The sequence below is a fragment of the Arthrobotrys flagrans genome (genome assembly GCF_004000055.1).
Source record: "Arthrobotrys flagrans strain CBS H-5679 chromosome Unknown unitig_8, whole genome shotgun sequence".
Lineage (NCBI taxonomy): Eukaryota > Fungi > Ascomycota > Orbiliomycetes > Orbiliales > Orbiliaceae > Arthrobotrys > Arthrobotrys flagrans.
In genome coordinates this window covers 2,757,268-2,775,412 of record NW_027137553.1, presented here as the reverse complement: position 1 = coordinate 2,775,412, position 18,145 = coordinate 2,757,268, and the positions used below count along the sequence as shown (strand labels likewise).

The window sequence follows — 18,145 nt, the reverse complement described above, 5'->3', positions numbered from 1 at the left end:
GCCATATGCTATCATATATAATGTCGAATATCATTTTTGACCAGGTATCCAACGTCAGATGCTATCGCCAGCGAAATTATAACCCAAGTTGCGCAGCAAGTAGTTTCCCCGATAGCATGTGATGGGTTAATTTGCAATTTTCGCATGGCAGCCCTCGCAGCATTAACATGGCCGATGTAGCACGGTTTAGCGTTGCAGTGTTGGATTTTCGGAGCCCTTTCGTCAGAATGCTAAGCTAACACCCGGACCCATCCATGGCCGTGTAATGCAATGAGCCGAGTATCTATGCTTCATGGGCGCACACAGATAGCTCTTGGAAGGCCCTTTATAAGGCTTTGAAATGAATCTGATACATGGTATAGCTAGTATCGTCCCCTCCCTAAATTATATCCACTAACGGGCACCGGTAGGTTCTTCGCTCTGGACATCCCACGGTTGTGGCAAACATATTTCATATGCATAAAATTGATCCAGCGCCATGAATCCAACTTCTATTTTACCAAAAGTGTCGAGATCTTTGACCTCGAAATGCGGTTCCGGGCCATGTTCCACGTTGTTCAGCACCCGAGCCCTCAATAAACCTTCCGCTTCCACTGTACTCTCAAAATCCACTAGTCGAAATATCTCATACGTACATCCCAAATTTCGAGATCCTCCCGGCGCGAGCAAATCCCAGGCTTCAACTCGCCGGGACGAGATAAACGAAGAAGATGGAGCGATGCGACGAAGGCTAGAAGATTTGGAAGAACAATCGAGGTTAGCCGATCCGCGAAGGCATATCAAGGCGATCCAAGCGCAGGAATCCGGCGAGTTATCGACGCCTCATTCCGGATCCGAGGGCCTGGAAGCTCTAAAAGAGAGACTATCTAAAAAGATTCAAAATGCTGATTTTGAATCCGAGCATGCCGGTTCGATTGCGTACGCCCGGTTATCTGATGCAGCGGGCAAGGAAACTCGGGAAACAGCTATGGCGAGGCCATGGACCGGTACCGAGTCATTAGAGGATTCAGTACTAAGAAGCTTGCATGAAGCTACACCCCGGTTACGAGGGAAGGCTACCGATCCGACTAATCGAACATCGTCACCGACGAATTTAGCACCGATGCGTAGGATGTCGAAAAATGAAAGAATCGTATCTGCAAGGGACCGAGCGGGCCAATATCCGCTCATGAAAAAAGCCGAGTCTGAGCTTAATGATGAGGAAAAAGAAGCAAGATCCCGGATGTTTAAAGAAAGGTTTGAACCGGGGGCGCGGCCAATGCCGAACACGATTCAGGGTCTTACAGCATTAGCCAACGAGAAAATCGAAGAAGCTATCTCAAAAGGCGTGTTCAAAAATTTACCCAAGGGCCCAATTAACGAGGACCATCACGCTGGAAGCCCGTTTATAGATACAACAGAATACCTTCTAAACCGTATGATCCAGCGGCAAGAAATAGTTCCCCCTTGGATTGAGAAGCAGCAGGAACTTCAGAAGGAAGTCAGGTCATTCCGGGGACGGATAAGGACGGATTGGAAGAGACATGTTGTTCGAACTATCGCCAGCTGGGGTGGAACTCCAGACATCTGGATCAGACGTGCAGAAGAATATGCAAAGGCTGAGCAAATTGTCAATCCAAATCCTGCAGCTGCCTACGACGAAGGCGTCAAACCCGAAGACGCAGCAGATCAAATCGAAAAGGATGCTTCAGCCCTGGAGAACATGACAACCCAGAGCCCCTCGAATGAGGGCAAAGCACCTGCGAAACCCGAAAAGCCATTAATTTCCTTCCGGGATAGCAATTGGGAAAAGAACGAATTGGCTTACCACGAAGCTAGCATCAAAACCATCAACGATATGACGCGTTCCTACAAGTATGCCTTCTCCATGATAACAGCTCACATGTACTCTTCATTTCCATAACTAACAAATTTCTACAGCCTCCAAGCGCCATCGATAGCACAACGACCATTTCTTACTCTCAGGCGAGAAATTTTAGCCTGTTACAGAGATGTCATGCCCACAATCCCCGCTGAAATGATAGAACGGGCGAATAATCCAAACTACGGCAAATCTCAACTCCAACTCGGTGAATCAAAAACAGACGAAGAAGGCAAGAACATTCTATCCTTACTCTCCACTGGAGAGAAGGGCAAGGTTTATGATGAATCCGAGGCGAAAACTTACGGATTCAAGCAATTCTGGAAAGATTTGTTCTCCCGGGCATAACTGCCTGTGAAATTGTTTAGAATCTGTACTATAGGCGATACCCTCTAATCGTTACTATATATATGTATATACTAGAATAAACGGCGTATGAGACCTGCACCAAAAATTGCCACCAAAAATTGCAACATCACCAACACAAATCCCAGCTCCGAGTGAGGTACCAGGAGATGTGTACCAACAAACACACCAGTAATTCATTGGCAGGCATCAAATATAAAGAACTGGCCATGCCCTCTAAATATTCCCAAGTTATGTTGTAGAGCAATTCCGAGCCAGAATTACATGATCGAACCAGTTTCCTAGACATAATGACAAACAGCATGGGTCATAGATCTGAGCTTCCAAGTTTGGAAGTTGTTTATACACCAGCATTGAAAATAACCAGAATGAGGCTGCATCAGGGTACGCGTTGACATCCGTGCCGTGGGTGAATTATCAACGAGAAGCATGTAGAAGGAGTAAAGGGTTTGGGGGGTTTTCGTGACAGGATTCGTATCGGTACTAGTAGTTCTATGCAAAGGTCCCGGAAAATTGGAACTTTCCTTTTAACACCCTTGGCATGCTTCTAGAATAACGGGAAAGATAAAAATGAGACGTAAAAGGCAGGTACTGTGTCTTTGGATACGCCCCACTAGAGTATATTTGGTTTGGAAGTGGACCGTACTAGGGAGTATAGCAGCCCGGAAAAGCCCGATATGAATGACAGGCCTGATATTGGGGGGAGATACTGTGTTTGTGGAAAGGGTTACCAATATATGTAGGTATATGGTTCTCGAGAAGTTTAGTATGTGCTCATCTTTTTGCGACGCCAGGGTATCCGCCTGATTCTCAGCGTGCCCCCACTTATAGACCTAAGGACCATGCCGTGTCACGCCAATTATTCTAACAGGAATCCAAAAGATATTGGTACAGGGGCGGTATGCCCTAAAAGAAATATCTCAGCTAGAGCTAATGTCGAAATCTGTTGATGTTGCAATCAAAACACATGACTTCCATATAAACACTTGCATTCCCCGCGTAAAACTTCAAGGGCGCACCAATCGGAGCCGTTACATGTCTGACTACATCGGAGGCCCTCGTTTAGAAGTTCGTATTCACGGCAGGCCACGGCTCGTGCCGGAAATTTCTTGCAGCTTAGCGTCGGTGGCAATTTTGCCTTCACCACGCCTAAACGATCTTTTTGAATATTGCGACGTCGTGGGAATATTCAGAAGCTAGGGATTGCAAGTTAGCTCCGCGCCTCTTGCGTAAGAATTGTCCGGCAAGGGTGTTCTAGTATCGTTAGCCCTTTCTCGGAAAGCTTTACGCTTGCTTACCGCTACTCACAAACGGGCAGGTTGAGATGTCAATTTGACTTTTCGGAGTCAAAAGCCAACTAGATATCCTTAAACACCGAACGAAGACGCCCGAGCCTGAGGTTGAAGGCCTCAAGATGCAGACAGCTATGCATATATAAACGTACGGATGCAAGTCATACCTACAGCAACGTCTACACCCGCCGCCATGGTAAGCGGGGTAGAAGTATCTGAACCCGTCCATGTTAGATGGTGAGCGTACGGCGATCAAAATGACACTCATAATTATCCCGACTGGCATGTCAAAGAATTAAATTGCTTAATTCACGCAGGACTGTCAAGGATACCGCAATCGGCGTTTATACACAACTCAGAACCGCTCCTTTAAACTCTTGACTAGAGCTAGCGCTAGTAAAACCACGGGGCCAAGAGTTTCCGAGATTGAAGTCGATCGCAGCCATGATTCGGATCTGTGAGTCGACATGCAAAGCAAGGACGCACAGTTCCAATCTATATAGGAGTAAACACGTTGTAGGGTGTTTTAGATGCAACGGCCGATAACTCACAATAAGGAGGAACTATTTCAAGCGAAATATTATGATGATGTTCTGGAGCTTGATGCGGAAATATAATTGTGCATTGCATGCGAGCTGTTGTTTCAGCCATAAACTTGGCTGAGGGAGGTTATACAGCGGAGTCCAAGAACAGATAGGAATACATTACCCAAGCCAAGATAGATTGGCGGCATCAATATTTTTGCTTGGGAGCTGCTGACGTCGAATCGGCGATGCAGAATCCTTTGCGCCAATGGAAGGGCAGAAAAAATGATTTAATTGTTGGGTTCATTGAATCTTGGAATAAAAATGACCGTACTAGGATTATTGAGGTGCAGGAGACAAAACATTGCATGAAACTCGGTATGTTCTTAGAATTACTTATAAATGCCAGCGTTGCAACAGAAATAATCGCCGCCGTCGACTCCAGAAAGGCCGCCAATTTAACTCGATAGATTTATGAGCTCAAAGTGGTTTTCTGAGAAGCTGGGCAGCGATAGGAGACCCCCACTTATTCCGACAACACTATTTCTCAAGTTCAAAGACTATATTCACCGATGGCTGGAATTCGGTGGGTGAACTGGGATTTTCCAGAGATCAGACCAGGTTCAAAAACAAGCGACAGGAAACCGAATCGGGTTGCATGAATTAAGAGCATCGATAGCACTCGGTATTATAATGTCAAAGCACACCAAGCTGCAGGGAGACTGGCTACCTAGAGAAAGATGCGTTTGCCATAGTATGTATTTTCGATGCGCCGGCCTGGTCAGCAGTTGGCTCAAGTTGCAGTGCAAACTTTCAGCAGATGTTAATATCCTTTTTTTTTGGAGGGAATTAAATTTCGTGCAGACCGAGCGCGAGATGGGGACTGGCGAGACCAGGGTGAGAGGACCAGAACGAAAAAAAAAAACCCCTACCAGGGATATTCATTTCTCACCGGCCTTTGCTGCCAGATGATATGGGGTGGTATAATACGACAATCGTTATCGGTCAAGATGTTGAATGTCTATCTATCCCTATCCTAAGCAGCTAGAGGACGATCACGACGGCTTGAACCAAGGTCTCGGGGCTGTCTGAGGGGAATCGGGTTTTCCTTTGCTTTGAAACCTGCTGGTTGGTTGTGAATTGGAGCCCGGGCTGGGCATTCCGGAATTTGTGACAAGATCCAAATGGATAACGTATCAAAAAACGGCTTGGTCGGCCTTTTTTCCCCACGGCGCAAAGATTGCGCCTTTTCGACCGGAGGCAGTTTTTGATATGTACATATGATAGCAGCTATGTCATTTTGAGTACTTGGTCTCGCGACAGCATCGGGAATGGGGCAACCGTGGAGCAAACGTGAAAAAAGAGTACATACTCCGTACCAAGAGCACCTTTGCCCGTGTTTGTGCCGAAGAAAACTTGTCAGCATCATTGGCATAGGGTAAGGGACATGATTATCCCGTTTACCCAGCCTTCCGATGGTTCCCAAAACATTTTAGAGGCAGGAAAAGGGTTAGCCGCAGTGGTTCCCGCCTATGACCTGTTGCATGGACAGTCCCTTGAAATTTATGCTTGGGCCAGCCAAGGTCCATCGAGGGCATGTCTTGGGCGTGACCCCAAGACTAGTCCCTCTTCGTCGTCCCCTTTCTCGTCCCGTCTCCCATTTTCGTCTGCGGTCTGAGGCCCAGCAGCCATATCCTCTACCCACTCGTTTCTGAGACACAGCTGGAGGGGATATTGGTGGTGTACTTACATGCTTCCACACGGGCGTGCTTTGTAAAGAACAAGAAGGATGTCTTTCTTGTCTGGAAAGATGGAGTAAACCGGTCCAGCTTAGCTAAGGAAAGACCGCCATTCTTTCTCTTCCCTCGATTTCTGTTTCTCCTCCTCGACTGTTGAACTGTTATCCCCCAGCAATTGAAACAAAAAGCACCCGGACCAGGCTGGAGTACTTGGACCTGTCCTTTGCCACTGCTCTGGTTGGTTCTAATTAATCCTTTCCAACATCTTCTTTCCCTGGTCTTTTCCATACCCACTCGATAGTGATAATACTACTGCTACCACCACCACCACCACCACTACCACCGCCTCAAATACATACCATAGTCACCTCAATATTCGACGACAACGACAACTTCTCGCAAGTTTATAATAATACCTAACAACCCTAGACAGACTGACAGACCGAACCTGGGGTGTGTGTGTGCTAGTGTTGTTGTTGTTGGTGTTGTTGTTAGACCACCCCAACCTCGTTCCCATCCATCCATCAATCACCCATCCTCCATCGCCGCTGTCATTTGCGTCTGCACTTGCATTTCGCATTCCCGTCTTTGCAGCAGTATGTCCCTCATACTCTTCTCTCCCATAATATTGACCCCTTCTTAGTCCATTAATCCATCTGGTAGACGTATAACAATCTGTCGTTTCATTGCTTTCTATTTTCGGCATCAACACCCATCTGAGATTTGGTTTCGCTGGATTAATTGATCAGGATCTCACGGCGGCCGTCAGCTGCATCAACTTCTAATTTCCCTTGGGCTCTCTGTTAGCTTGGCCGATAACTTACGGATATTTCTATTCCGATTGTATAATTTTATTTTATTTTCCTTCGACATATCAGTATATACATATACACATACGCGGACACATCCATCTACCTGCAACAGCTGGAGGCTTTTACGACAAAAGGCATAAAAGCGAACATACTTATCCAACTTGATGGTTCATGCGCTTTACTCCCCTAGCATATTTTGGCGGAAATGAAACCCTTTTCTTGTTAAACCAATCTCGACTTTAAAATATACGACTTGTCCGAATTCACTTTCCAATCCATTCGATATTAGTATCGGCACCATGAGTGCTGAAGGGCGGTCTGGCGATGTCGGCTCGCCGTGGAGGAATAATGCTTCTAGCAATATAAACTGGTCGCGACCGCAACCCCGTCAACGATACTCTCCAAGCAGTAGCAACGACGTCGCATCAAATACGATGGCGCCGGAGGCATCGCATTTGGGGTCTGGGGACAATTATGATAGTGGTCGGGTTGGCAGCGGGGTTGGCTTATTACAATTCAAGAATGCATCTTCGACAGGTCGACGGGGTCACCAACCGGAGCTATCAAATGACTCCACTACCTCGGGTGGAGGAGCTGGGTACTATTTACCTCAGGATCGGTTGTTGGAAAATGCTGGCCAGATTCAGAGTAGCAATCGGAAATACATAATGGAGACACCCGCCATTCAGATGGAGGAGGGAGTTGGACACGGTCCTGGAAAATGGCCTCGACCGACAGCGCCCGCCCGAGCATACGTTCCCGTACCTGAGATGTCTCAAATATATTCAGGCGACCATACACAATATATAAATTCCTCGCCGCCGAAACATAATTTCAACGATCCCGATGATGAATATCAGTATGACGTTCAAAAGGCTTACAAAAACGATATCTACCATCATCCTCCAAATGTACGACTCTCGACTACATCCGTCGCTACCGGTGTTATCGACTTTGAGGATGCTCACGATGGAGATCCCGACCGAGTCGGCGCCATCGACGATGATTTTTCCCACTCAACGACATATCCTTTAGACCAAGCCCGCTCAGCTTCTAATCACTCTAACCGGCCTACCAGAAGATTTCCTGGGGACCATAACTTTCATCGGTGGAACAAAGGTAGCGGAGAGATAAACGAAGACTTGCAGCGACGGCTTGGAGCAAGGCATCTTCAAATGATAGCATTGGGTGGAACCCTCGGTGTCGGACTTTTCCTAGCAAGTGGCAAGGCGCTCAGTGTCGCTGGGCCTTTAGGTGCACTGATCGGTTATAGTTGCATGGGGTTTGTGGTACTCTGCGTGATGCTGAGCTTAGGAGAGATGACCGCCCTGATTCCAATTGCCGGGTATGTATTTGCGCTCTTCCTCATTTTACCTGGGTTTGCTGACGTTCTTTGTGTAACTTGAAGAGGTATTACCACCTACGCTGGAAGATTTGTTGACGACGCTCTTGGATTTGCTGCCGGTTGGATGTATTGGTTATCCTTTGCTACTGCACTGCCCACAGAGGTAACAGCTGCCTCGATTCTAATTAGATACTACTCGTATGTCATCCGCGTCAACGTCCCCCTTTAGCTTAATGGAATCAGCTAACAAAGAGACAGTCCTATCGAAGACGAAAAGTATATCGCGTTGTGGATAACAGTTTTCCTGGGAATGGTACTAGCGGTTAATTGTTTCAATGTTCGGGTTTATGGCGAGATGGAGTATTGGTTCGGTTTACTCAAAATCATGACGATGCTTGGCCTTATCATCCTGATGGTCATCATCAACGCTGGGGGAGCTCCGAACCACGCACCGATTCGTTTCAAGAATTGGGAGTTCCCGAACGGGCCGTTTCGACAACATTTGGTGACTTACGATGGGGTAAAACAATGGAGGAACCAGTTCTTCGAGTATCCGGACATTACTGGTCCCGGTGCGAACTTTCTTGCTACTTGGGGTTCCTTTACCATCGCGGCTTTCTCATTTCTCGGAACGGAAATTGTAGCTGTCGCCGCTGGCGAAGCTGCAAACTCTCGACAGGCGCTTCCTTCTGCTGTCCGACGACTGTTTTGGAGAATCGCTATTTTTTATGTCTTGGGAATCTTTGTGGTTGGATTAAACGTCCCAAGCACTCACGACCGTCTCCTGCAATTCCATGACTCGACGGTGGGGGCTGCTACTGGGTCTCAGCAAGGCTTCAGCGCTCTCGGATCGAAATCGCCCTGGGTTATCGCCATTATGGAATCGTCCATTCCAATTCTTCCCGCTATCATCAATGGCATCTTCGTCTTTTGCGCCTGGTCTGCCGGAAATTCGCACCTTTATGCCAGTAGCCGAACCCTATACGGCCTTTCTTTGGAGGGAAAGGCCCCAAGGATCTTCCGCAGGTGCACCGCCAGCGGAGTTCCATATGTTTCTGTCTTGACAAGTACAGCAATCGCCTTGACAGCTTACATCCAACTTGCCGGGCCCACCGGACAAATTGTTTTCGACTACCTCTTGAAACTCACCACCACTTCTGGTCTAATTGTTTGGGGGTACGTTCCATGCATAGCTAGAAATTCCAATATTCGATTACTAATAAGATTCTTTCCTTTAGAACATTTTGCCTTGCCTTCGTCCGTTTCTATTATGGTATTGAGCAAGCACGTCATATCGACCGCTTTTCAGATGAGTATCCTTACAGGGGCCCGTTCCAACCATATCTGGCTTGTGAGTAAACATATCATTTAGCGACTTTAAACTACGAGTACTAATCTGAATCATCTAGGGATTGGTCTTATTGCAACTATCGTCATCGTCTTGTTCAACGGCTTCGACTATTTCTTAACTGGCCGACGCGACGCCGACGGTGTTCCGATATCTCGAGATGTCGATTTCGCACCCAACTTTCTTTCGGCGTACCTGAGCGTTTTCGTTTTCTTCGCCTTGTTCTTCTTTTGGAAATTCTTCAAGAATACTTCCTTACAACCTTTAAATCGTATAAACTTTGACACCGGAATGGCTTACGGCATCGACGAACGAAGAAAGGAAGAAATCTCACCTGGCAAACGAGCCCTCCGTTTCGCCGTACGCACAATTGGTTGAGCGACTCCTTCACTATCATTTTTTTTGTCTATTGCCCTACACATACATTATTGTTTTTTTGACAGTTTACCCCTCAAGATACCCCCCAAACGAGCGAATTGTATAGCGTGTGCTCTCTTGTTCTCATTCGATGATCTACTACAGCTTTTCTGACTGCCAAGAACATGCACTTTGGTAGTTCATTTTTATACCAATATGTGCTACTTCACAGATTCTATATTTTATTTGTTTTTTTTTTTAGTTTCGGATCTTGTTTCATTGGAGCCAGGGTGTTTCGGAAAGGGTTTATACGACTTCCCATCTTTTTTTTTGTTAATTCGTCTTTCTGCCATTTCAAGAGAGAGAAAAAACTACCTGCTCTGATATCATCTTGAGCAGAGCACCGACTTGACCAAAGCACTTATCTACTTCATTATAATTCTCCTTCTCTGTCTCTTTCCCCCTTCCTCTTTCTCTTTAACTCTTTGCATAAATCCATCCACTAATCTATCCCCTTCACCACACTACTAATATCTTCTTCCTCTTTGTGTCATGCCCAATACCATATTATGTAAAGGCCGTCATAAGCCTTCCTTCCCTCTTTCGTTCACTCTTTGAGCTTGCATCTTCAGCATCTTTCTTTACACTCATTTCCCATAGCATAGCGCTTGAGCATTTCACAGACAGACAGTCAGACATTCTCTCGGATTACTACCGCCTGGATCGCATTGGTGGTTTTTTTTTTTTTTTTTTTCTTCCTCTTTCTCTCTCAACATCTGTATATGAATATCCTTTTCATCAAGCCCCCAAGCGCGCCTTGAGCTTGGCCGGATATTATCCCCGGCCCTCCTCAACAAAAAAAAGGCCCAAGATACTTACTCAGTGCTTAGGTATATAAAGTAGCCATAGTTGCATCAACAAAGACCCATATATAAAATACAATACCATAGAATACTTGTCCCAACCTATCCGATCTATTGCGCAATGGCCCGGATTGCGTGACCTCGCAACTCCATCCAACCGGATGAATTTTTTTGGAATTTAGAAATTCAACGGCTTATTAAGAGGGGTCAGTCAATCAATATCTTTTGTCATTATTATTAATCTAAAATATATCCCACCAAAAAAAAAAAAAAAACCGTCGATTTTTTTTTTCTGTGGTTCGTCCGTCCCAATGCGTTATCTCCCTTCTATCTTATATCACATTGTAATGCAAAAGCCGTTCCCCCGTCGCCCCAAATAATTTTTTTTTTTTTTTTTGGTTTTGCACCGACATGCATGAAAAAACATGGTAAAAAAAAGTGTAAAAGCAAAAAAAGCACCCGTACGAAAAGAGAAAAAATTTATGAGAAGGCTAATAGAAAGAAAACAAAAAGGAAGAGAGAGAAGAGTACTCCAGAGCCTCGCTAAAACACATCTGCCTCATATGCCCCGCCAAAACAGAGGAAAGAAAGAGGAAAGGAATAAAAAATAGAATAAAATATTACCAGCTAGTGACTCCTTTTGAGCGATCAAAGCCAGCTCTAATCTTGTCCGGCTGCACTTTCCCCTCCAACACGGTCCACTTAACGATCGCTTCGACATCATGCGGCCGCACTCTCGCCAGCCAGATACCCTGTCCAGCCTTCTTCCTATAAATGATCATATTGGCGCTCCATTTATGCCCACCAACATGGTTAATGAAGAATATCCCCACCCCGCCGGGTCTGTAGTCGTCTAGGTCGCGGTAGAGACCCAATGGCTGGAGATGACGTCGTAATTCCTTCGCAAGTAGCGGCGCAGATTGACCACAGCGAGCTATAGAAAAGGCAGTCAGTACGTGTGTAACTTGTTCAGGGTGTAACATAAAATAAAATAAACCGAAGAGAGTAGGGAGCGTACCATCACGATGCTTATGTGAACAGAGCAAAATTAAATAATCATGTGGACATTCGTACGACTTGAGATACGACGACGCAGCCAAGTCAGCGGCTGTAGGACAAGATGTGGCACTAATCGTCAGGGTTGCCAATTCTTCTGACTGGGTGGTTCCATCGTCACTGGTGGAGTCATCCGCCATGGATTGCATGTTGTCGGTGTCGGTCTCCGCATGCTGCCGTTCGGGTGTAGCAGTGATGGCGGGATCATGTTTGGCCTCTTTTGTGGCACACCTTTGCAGACCCTGCGATTCCAAGGGTGTGGTAGTAGTCGGCCCAGGGCTGATGAACTTATCGACGAGTTCTTGCACATCGTCCGGGGTCACCATTTCGACCTGGGTCCAGGAAGGTAAAATTACACATGTTGTAGGCTTTGAGCTTTCCGTGTAGTACTCCGGAGGTGGGCACATGTTTGATGCGGAGACTTTCAGCTTCTGCAGCGTTTGGTTAGACTGGGCTCCTCCATCTTGCATACGTTTCCCCGCAAAGTGTGGTATTTACTGACCCCATTGGTGGGCTTCTTGGCCTTGTTGATAGCCTCCATAATGGAACCTTTCTCGTCACTGCAATAATCGATTTTTCGTGTGAGAAAATAATGCTCCCGTGGTATGATGGATAATATCAAGCCTACCTCACATCCCGAGCCCAATCTGACTTTCCAGTAGCAACGATAAGATGTGTCGCCCAATCGTCGCCAGTCTGCCATAAATCGGACCCTTCCTCTATCTTAAAATTGGCTGGGTATTTGATAGTGCAGCTGTGACATTCCAGGTCACAATTGGCTGGGATTGTATCAAAAAGGTTGTCCTTTGTGATGGTGGACTTTTGGTTCCCATGTGTGAAAGATCTAACGAGTCGTCTGAGCATTGTTGGGGTGCGGATGTCCGACTACCTCGGCCGTAAACGTGGAAAGGAAACCGTGACGAGGATGTGAATGTCGGTGAGTCGGACGAGCTCGGACAAACGATAATTATACGATGAAGGACTTCGGTGGCAAAAAGTATTTTTTTTTTTTTAAATACGATTGGTAGAATCCAGTATGAAAAATTTAAAGGAGAATAGAGCTACAGAGAAATAATATGAAATAAAAATCGTTGCTGGCCTGAGAATTATAGAATTAGAAAAGAGCTGAAGGATCCCGAAGGACCCCGAAGGACCCCAAAGGACAGGCAAAGAACTTACGTAAATGAAGCAAGAAGTAGATATACTTTTTTCCGACGAGGTACTTTTATCTAATAACGTATAGCATATGATCTAAAGGAGAGAAAGGAAAGGAAAATGCTCTTAGGCGTGAAGGAGACAGAAGGAGCGAGCGAGCGAGTAATTGTATTGAGAGAAGAAGAAGAAGAAGAGGCAGCGAGGCGAATTATAATTTTGTCTACTAGGAGATATATTCCGATAGGGGGAGAAAAAAAGAGCAGAGGAAAAAAAAAAAAAAAAAAAAAAAAAAGGATGGGCACTAGGTAGGCAGGGAGGCAAGCAAGCAAGATTGTGCAGACGCAAGAGCAAAGAGGTTATTTAATTAATTATCCTGAGTGCTCCGACGAGAACCTTGGATAGGACGAGAACCTTGGATAGGACGAGGAATGGAAACCCAGATCGGGTGCAGGGTGGACGCTGCACGAAGACGAATTGGTCGATTCGAATTGAATGCAATGCACGCCAAACAGAACTTGGCGATTGCGAGCTCACACTCGGAGAGTTATATTCACGCACTCTAGGCCTGGAATCTGAATTCAGGTCTGAAGATGACGAATTGAAGAAGTGAAGATGAAGTGAAGATGAAGTGAAGTTGAAGTGAGGATGAGGGACGAAAGTGTTTAATAGTAGCCAATGGAGACTACGACTTAGTTGGAAGGAAGGAAGTATCTAGGTATTGGACAAGTAGGTACGTAGCTAGGTTAACGGGTTACTGTTTTGTTACTAATTACACCCGTAATTGAACTTTTTTTTCTGTATAAGAAAAAAAAAAGGGAACCCGGCATTGGGTGGCCGAGTCGCGCAGTTCTCGGATCTGATAACTTTATTACAGCCTGCTTGCATGGTTGTCTGCTTTCCTGGGTTCACCCTCGGTCGCACGAAAAACAACTCAGAAAAAGAGAAAAAGGGATTTCCCCCGCCGATGTCCGGCTTGGCGACCGGCTATAGTCTCACACCCCAGTTGCACCATTTATGTCCGAATCTGATAATAGCTCTCGGCATCGGCCCTCGGCGTTGCTTTTGGGTAATTTCTAACGTCAGAATCACCTCAGCTTGCCGTGACCTGCTTTTGGACATGTGGACCCGCTGGAAACCGTTGGTGTAGTTATCGTGACACACCAAACTACACCAAACGGCGCCTAGCATCGGACACTTATTAAGGCCTGATTGAGAATTACATACCAGTTTTCTTTTACCACCTGTCTCTTTACAAGGTATAGTATAGTCGACAGCTCAACCATACTATACTAGAGATAGTATACTTCCACCACCGCGGCGAGCACAAATCCACCAAACATAAGCCATCCCTTTGTCGCCTCTCCGGCTATCCAGGTCACCATATCGTTGCGAACAATACCATCATCCACAACCGAAAGTCCCAATTGCTTCTCCTTATCAATCCCTACCGCCTGTCCAGCCGCCACCAACGACTTCCTGGCCTTCGAGACCTTAAAGTACGAATAAGGCAACGTAAGGGTAACCGTTGTCGCAGCGATCCCTAGAAGAGTTGTCGGGTCGATCCAATCTTCAGGGTGAGAAGGCGCGTGGATAGCTGCATAGACCAAAGATATGGCCGACGGGAAGACGGTACGGTTCAGAAGAGCATGAGACCGGTTTGAAGTTTCCTTGAATGCAACTGCTTTCCCGCTGGCATCTTTGGTTTTGAGCAACCCGGGCATGGAAAAGTATGCCGTAGAAAGGAATACGCCTGTAAAGATCGATAATATCATGGGTAAAGAGGTGACATGCCATGGGTTAGGATCTGACAATTAACGGAAGGTCGTATGTATCGTACCTGAAGCGAAACCCGTCCCCAGCAGGCCAACCAATCGGCAAGCCAGGTACCCTGAATTCGTATCCGTAGAAGACATGTTGTTTTGTGTATGGTCTGGTCCGAAGTTGTTTTGTCAACGGAATGGAATTGTTGATATACTATGGACGGTATGTGTATGTGTATGTGTATGTGCGTATGCGTAGGGAGGGAATTGCATAGCCTGCCCCCGAGGAATATGAGTTCCGTCGACACAAGCATGTTGCAATATTAAAGGTATGTCGGTATTATGACGTAGTTGCCAGTAATATCGCCACCCTTGCACCCGATGAACCAAGACGCTCCGATCTACTATATCGATATTACAAAGAACTAAGCGGTAGAATGAATTTTATCAGGAAGGAAAGACCCGCCTACCAGTCTATATACAGGAAGTAGAACATTTCGTTGCAGAATCCCCCCTCTCCCTTTCTATTCTTTCCTCCATTTCCCCTTCCAATGGTGACGGACATGCGTGCCTTCGATCTGACTTGCTTCAGTATCAATTGAGTAGAAACGTAGGAAACGGTTTTGGACAGGTGCACCCTTTTTTTCTTTTTTTTTTTTTGGATATCAGCGACATCTTAGCACTGGGGTCTTGTGGTACGGATCGAGAAGAGCTTTAGAGGCACGTCGACATGGGAAGAGTCGCAACGAGCGAAGAGAGGAAAATGGGAGAACGAAGAAATAGAACAAATACCTAAGAAGGAAGAGTAAAATATAAAAAGGCAATAAGGAGAAGGAAAAAAAGAGGCAGGGGGTTAGAGAAAGCGAATCGCAGGACTGGGCACTGAAGCAAAGCTAGAGGTATATGAAAAATTGACAAAAAGAAAACTCGAACGGAGGGATTCTTGCAGAGGGAATCAGTCGAACGCCAAAGCAAAACATTACGGGAATCTCCTTTTTAAGAAAACATCGTCTTCAATTCGATCTTGAGGGAACTACGTTGTGGTGCGAAAATGATGATCGTGTCCCTCGATACATAAAAGATGGGAGTGGGTAGTGAACGATGAAAGACCACGTAGCGTGTTAAATACTACAGCTTAGAAGTCGATCAGGTTGGTCGATTGATGCTGTTGTTGTGGCTGTTGTGGTTGCTGCTGCCCAGGGAAGCCACCGTATGGATTTGGCTGTCCGAAACCGTTGATCCCCGCGGGCCCGGTTGCGGCCGGGACCATCCTATTCTGCTGGGGGAATTGCTGCTGGGGGACGCCGGTGAATTGGGTGTTCAAGAAAGGGTTGTTTCCTGTAGCTTGGGCACCCAATCCGGTGCGGCCGGTACCCGCGGAGTTGACGAATGTCCCCGGAGCAGTATGCTGAGCCGGAATTCGCAGGTTTCCGACGTTGCCAAAAGTATCCTGTCCTGATTCGTTGCCAACCGCTAAGAGAGCATTGAGCTGTGAGTGCTTTTGATCGGCCGGATTGGGCTGTTGCTGGAAAGTGGATGGGTACCCGGAAGTCTGGTTCTGTTGGAGTTGTGACAGGGTCGGTTGGGCTGTTCTCTGCGGGGAAACATTGTTGAAGCCGTTGCTTTGTGCTGGTGGGGATGTGAACTGGGCGAAGGGGTTGTTGGAACCCGTAGGCATCGGTTTTAGAGCTTCCGGCTGCGGTTGAAGGCCTAGCTGGTTATTCCCGTATGGATTGCTGGTATCGGGCGCGAGGAAGCCGGTGGCCTGTTGGTTGAAGCCGGCGGCAGCGAACGGATTGCCCGCACCGAAGGCAGTTTGTTGCGGCTGGATGGTATTCTGGGGTTGTATGGTGTTCTGTGGCAGCAAAAAGCCAGCCTGCTGTTGAGGTTGCTGAGGCTGCTGCTGAGGCTGCTGGTCGAAGCCGGTCGGTTGAGGGAACTGCGAAGGGACACCCCATCCGGTGGCGACGGGACCTTGGACGTAGCCCCCGGGTTGCTGGCCGTACTGAGACTGGTCAAGACCGGGCTGTTGGGAGTAGACGTTCGAGAGGAACGCAGTTTGCTGCGATTGGATGGGGTTCCCGAAAAGGTCTACAGCTTGCCCTTGCTGCCAATTCTGCTGCGGGAGCTGCTGAGAAGGTTGGCTCTGGGTGGGAGTGGGGTTCTCGTCGAAAAGAGTATTCTCGTTGGCCTGTTCGAGCTCCCTCTGGCGTTGTTCCTCTTCCTCCTTGCTCAATCTGATAGCCTTTTCGAGGTCGTCATCTTCGGTTTCGTTGCTCTTGGAGCGCTTCTTGGCAGCTTCTTCCTCGGCTAGGTTCTTGCTGGCCTCTATCGCAAGGCGGTACTCAAGGTCTTCATCATCATTCCTCGCCGGTCGTTGCTGGCGACGGCGAGCATGTTGCTGCTGTTCCTTCGGGTGGTGGTGCGAGCCTTCGGATGAGATTCCTTCGTCCAGGCCGGCGACGCGGGCCTTCCATGATTTTCTATCCTTCCTCTCGTTTCGGAGACGCTCTTCGTCCAATATTAAGCCGGTGAGTTCTTTGGCAGCTATCCTAACTGTTTCAACCAAGTCGGAAGATATTAGCGAGTGCGTATGGTTAGGATGGTTTGTATTGAGATGCCGCTGACGTACCATTCAAGCCCTGGTCCTTTCCTTCCTCGTCGATATACTGGAATTCACGAAGAGTTTTGATAATGTAGATGTTGTCTTTGGCCCAAACGACGACGTGAGCTGAGCCCTCGTGTAGACAATAATCGAGAACCTTTAAGGCTTTCAGGACGTGTCTCCAATTCTTTCCCTTGTCGTTCAGCCTCCTATCTAGCATTTCCATAATCTCGAAGAAGTCATGGTTACTACCATCACCACCACCACCACCACCATCAGTCAGTCAGTCAAGTCAACCCCAACCCGGATGCAAAGGGATGTCGAATAGAAAAACTGACGTATCAAAGGTCATCCTAGCGATTTCGCTCATATCTGTCCCTGTGGGGCCCCACGGATCGTTACTCGTCGCTAGATGATGACGGAGTAATGTCACGTTAGCATGCGATCCGGAAGGGGAGAGATACCACCGAAAGGGGGTCCGAGGGAAGACCAACCATTGCGAACTTTTATTTGGGTATTCGAGTACCCCTTAGTGACGTTTTTGATCTCTCGGACGATTTTCGACATTTTTGGTGAGGTGGGACAGGCAGCAGCGGGAAGGGCGGAGGATTGGGGAGAAGCTCGAAAGGATAGGAGAGGTTTGCTACGATGGTAGAGGCGTCGGGCCTACAGTACAGAACTGTGGAGGCGACGGAATAATGGGACGGAGAAGAGGCGACAGAGGAAAGGCGATAGATGAGGTTGGCAGATGGTGATGGTTGATGGGGGGACTAGGGTATCGGTCCCAACCACAGTCCGCGAACAAACTCGCGGAAGTCGAGCTACTGAGACGCAACCCAGCTATGATTCCCTGTCTGGTGACAAACGGCGCGATTAAAAAGGAGGCGATATACGATGGCGGGAAATTTCGCAGAGATAGGATTAAAGGTTCAAGTCCAAAGGGGAGGGGGGGGGGAATGAAGCGATAGTGGAGAGGAATAGGAGGTGAGGAACGGAAGGGGACAGGGTGAGAGTGAGAGGTGGTGGTGGTGGTGGTGGTGTTCGTCTGGTTTGTCCGACCGA

At 47.2% G+C, this 18,145-nt stretch overlaps 5 protein-coding genes across 5 annotated transcripts; 2 read left to right on the top strand and 3 right to left on the bottom strand.

Moving 5' to 3' along the window:
- Positions 1-478: 478 nt before the first annotated feature.
- Positions 479-2,209, top strand: DFL_007331 (uncharacterized protein; the record flags this gene model as incomplete). Its single annotated transcript, XM_067636896.1, has 2 exons — positions 479-1,854; positions 1,921-2,209. 2 exons carry the CDS (start codon positions 479-481, stop codon positions 2,207-2,209), a joined length of 1,665 nt encoding a protein of 554 aa, XP_067488465.1.
- A 4,684-nt stretch (positions 2,210-6,893) lies between these two features.
- Positions 6,894-9,665, top strand: DFL_007330 (uncharacterized protein; the record flags this gene model as incomplete). Its single annotated transcript, XM_067636895.1, has 5 exons — positions 6,894-7,939; positions 8,003-8,137; positions 8,198-9,115; positions 9,178-9,290; positions 9,349-9,665. 5 exons carry the CDS (start codon positions 6,894-6,896, stop codon positions 9,663-9,665), a joined length of 2,529 nt encoding a protein of 842 aa, XP_067488464.1.
- Positions 9,666-11,127: 1,462 nt separating this feature from the next.
- Positions 11,128-12,427, bottom strand: DFL_007329 (uncharacterized protein; the record flags this gene model as incomplete). The annotated part of the gene is made up of 4 exons (XM_067636893.1): positions 11,128-11,441; positions 11,526-11,994; positions 12,066-12,123; positions 12,192-12,427. 4 exons carry the CDS (start codon positions 12,425-12,427, stop codon positions 11,128-11,130), a joined length of 1,077 nt encoding a protein of 358 aa, XP_067488463.1.
- A 1,275-nt stretch (positions 12,428-13,702) lies between these two features.
- Positions 13,703-14,631, bottom strand: DFL_007328 (uncharacterized protein; the record flags this gene model as incomplete). The annotated part of the gene is made up of 4 exons (XM_067636892.1): positions 13,703-13,791; positions 13,943-13,949; positions 14,023-14,468; positions 14,556-14,631. The coding sequence occupies 4 exons, from the start codon at positions 14,629-14,631 to the stop codon at positions 13,703-13,705; spliced, it is 618 nt and encodes a 205-aa protein (XP_067488462.1).
- A 982-nt stretch (positions 14,632-15,613) lies between these two features.
- Positions 15,614-17,650, bottom strand: DFL_007327 (uncharacterized protein; the record flags this gene model as incomplete). Its single annotated transcript, XM_067636891.1, has 4 exons — positions 15,614-17,034; positions 17,111-17,331; positions 17,422-17,491; positions 17,578-17,650. The coding sequence occupies 4 exons, from the start codon at positions 17,648-17,650 to the stop codon at positions 15,614-15,616; spliced, it is 1,785 nt and encodes a 594-aa protein (XP_067488461.1).
- Between the last annotated feature and the right edge of the window lie 495 nt (positions 17,651-18,145).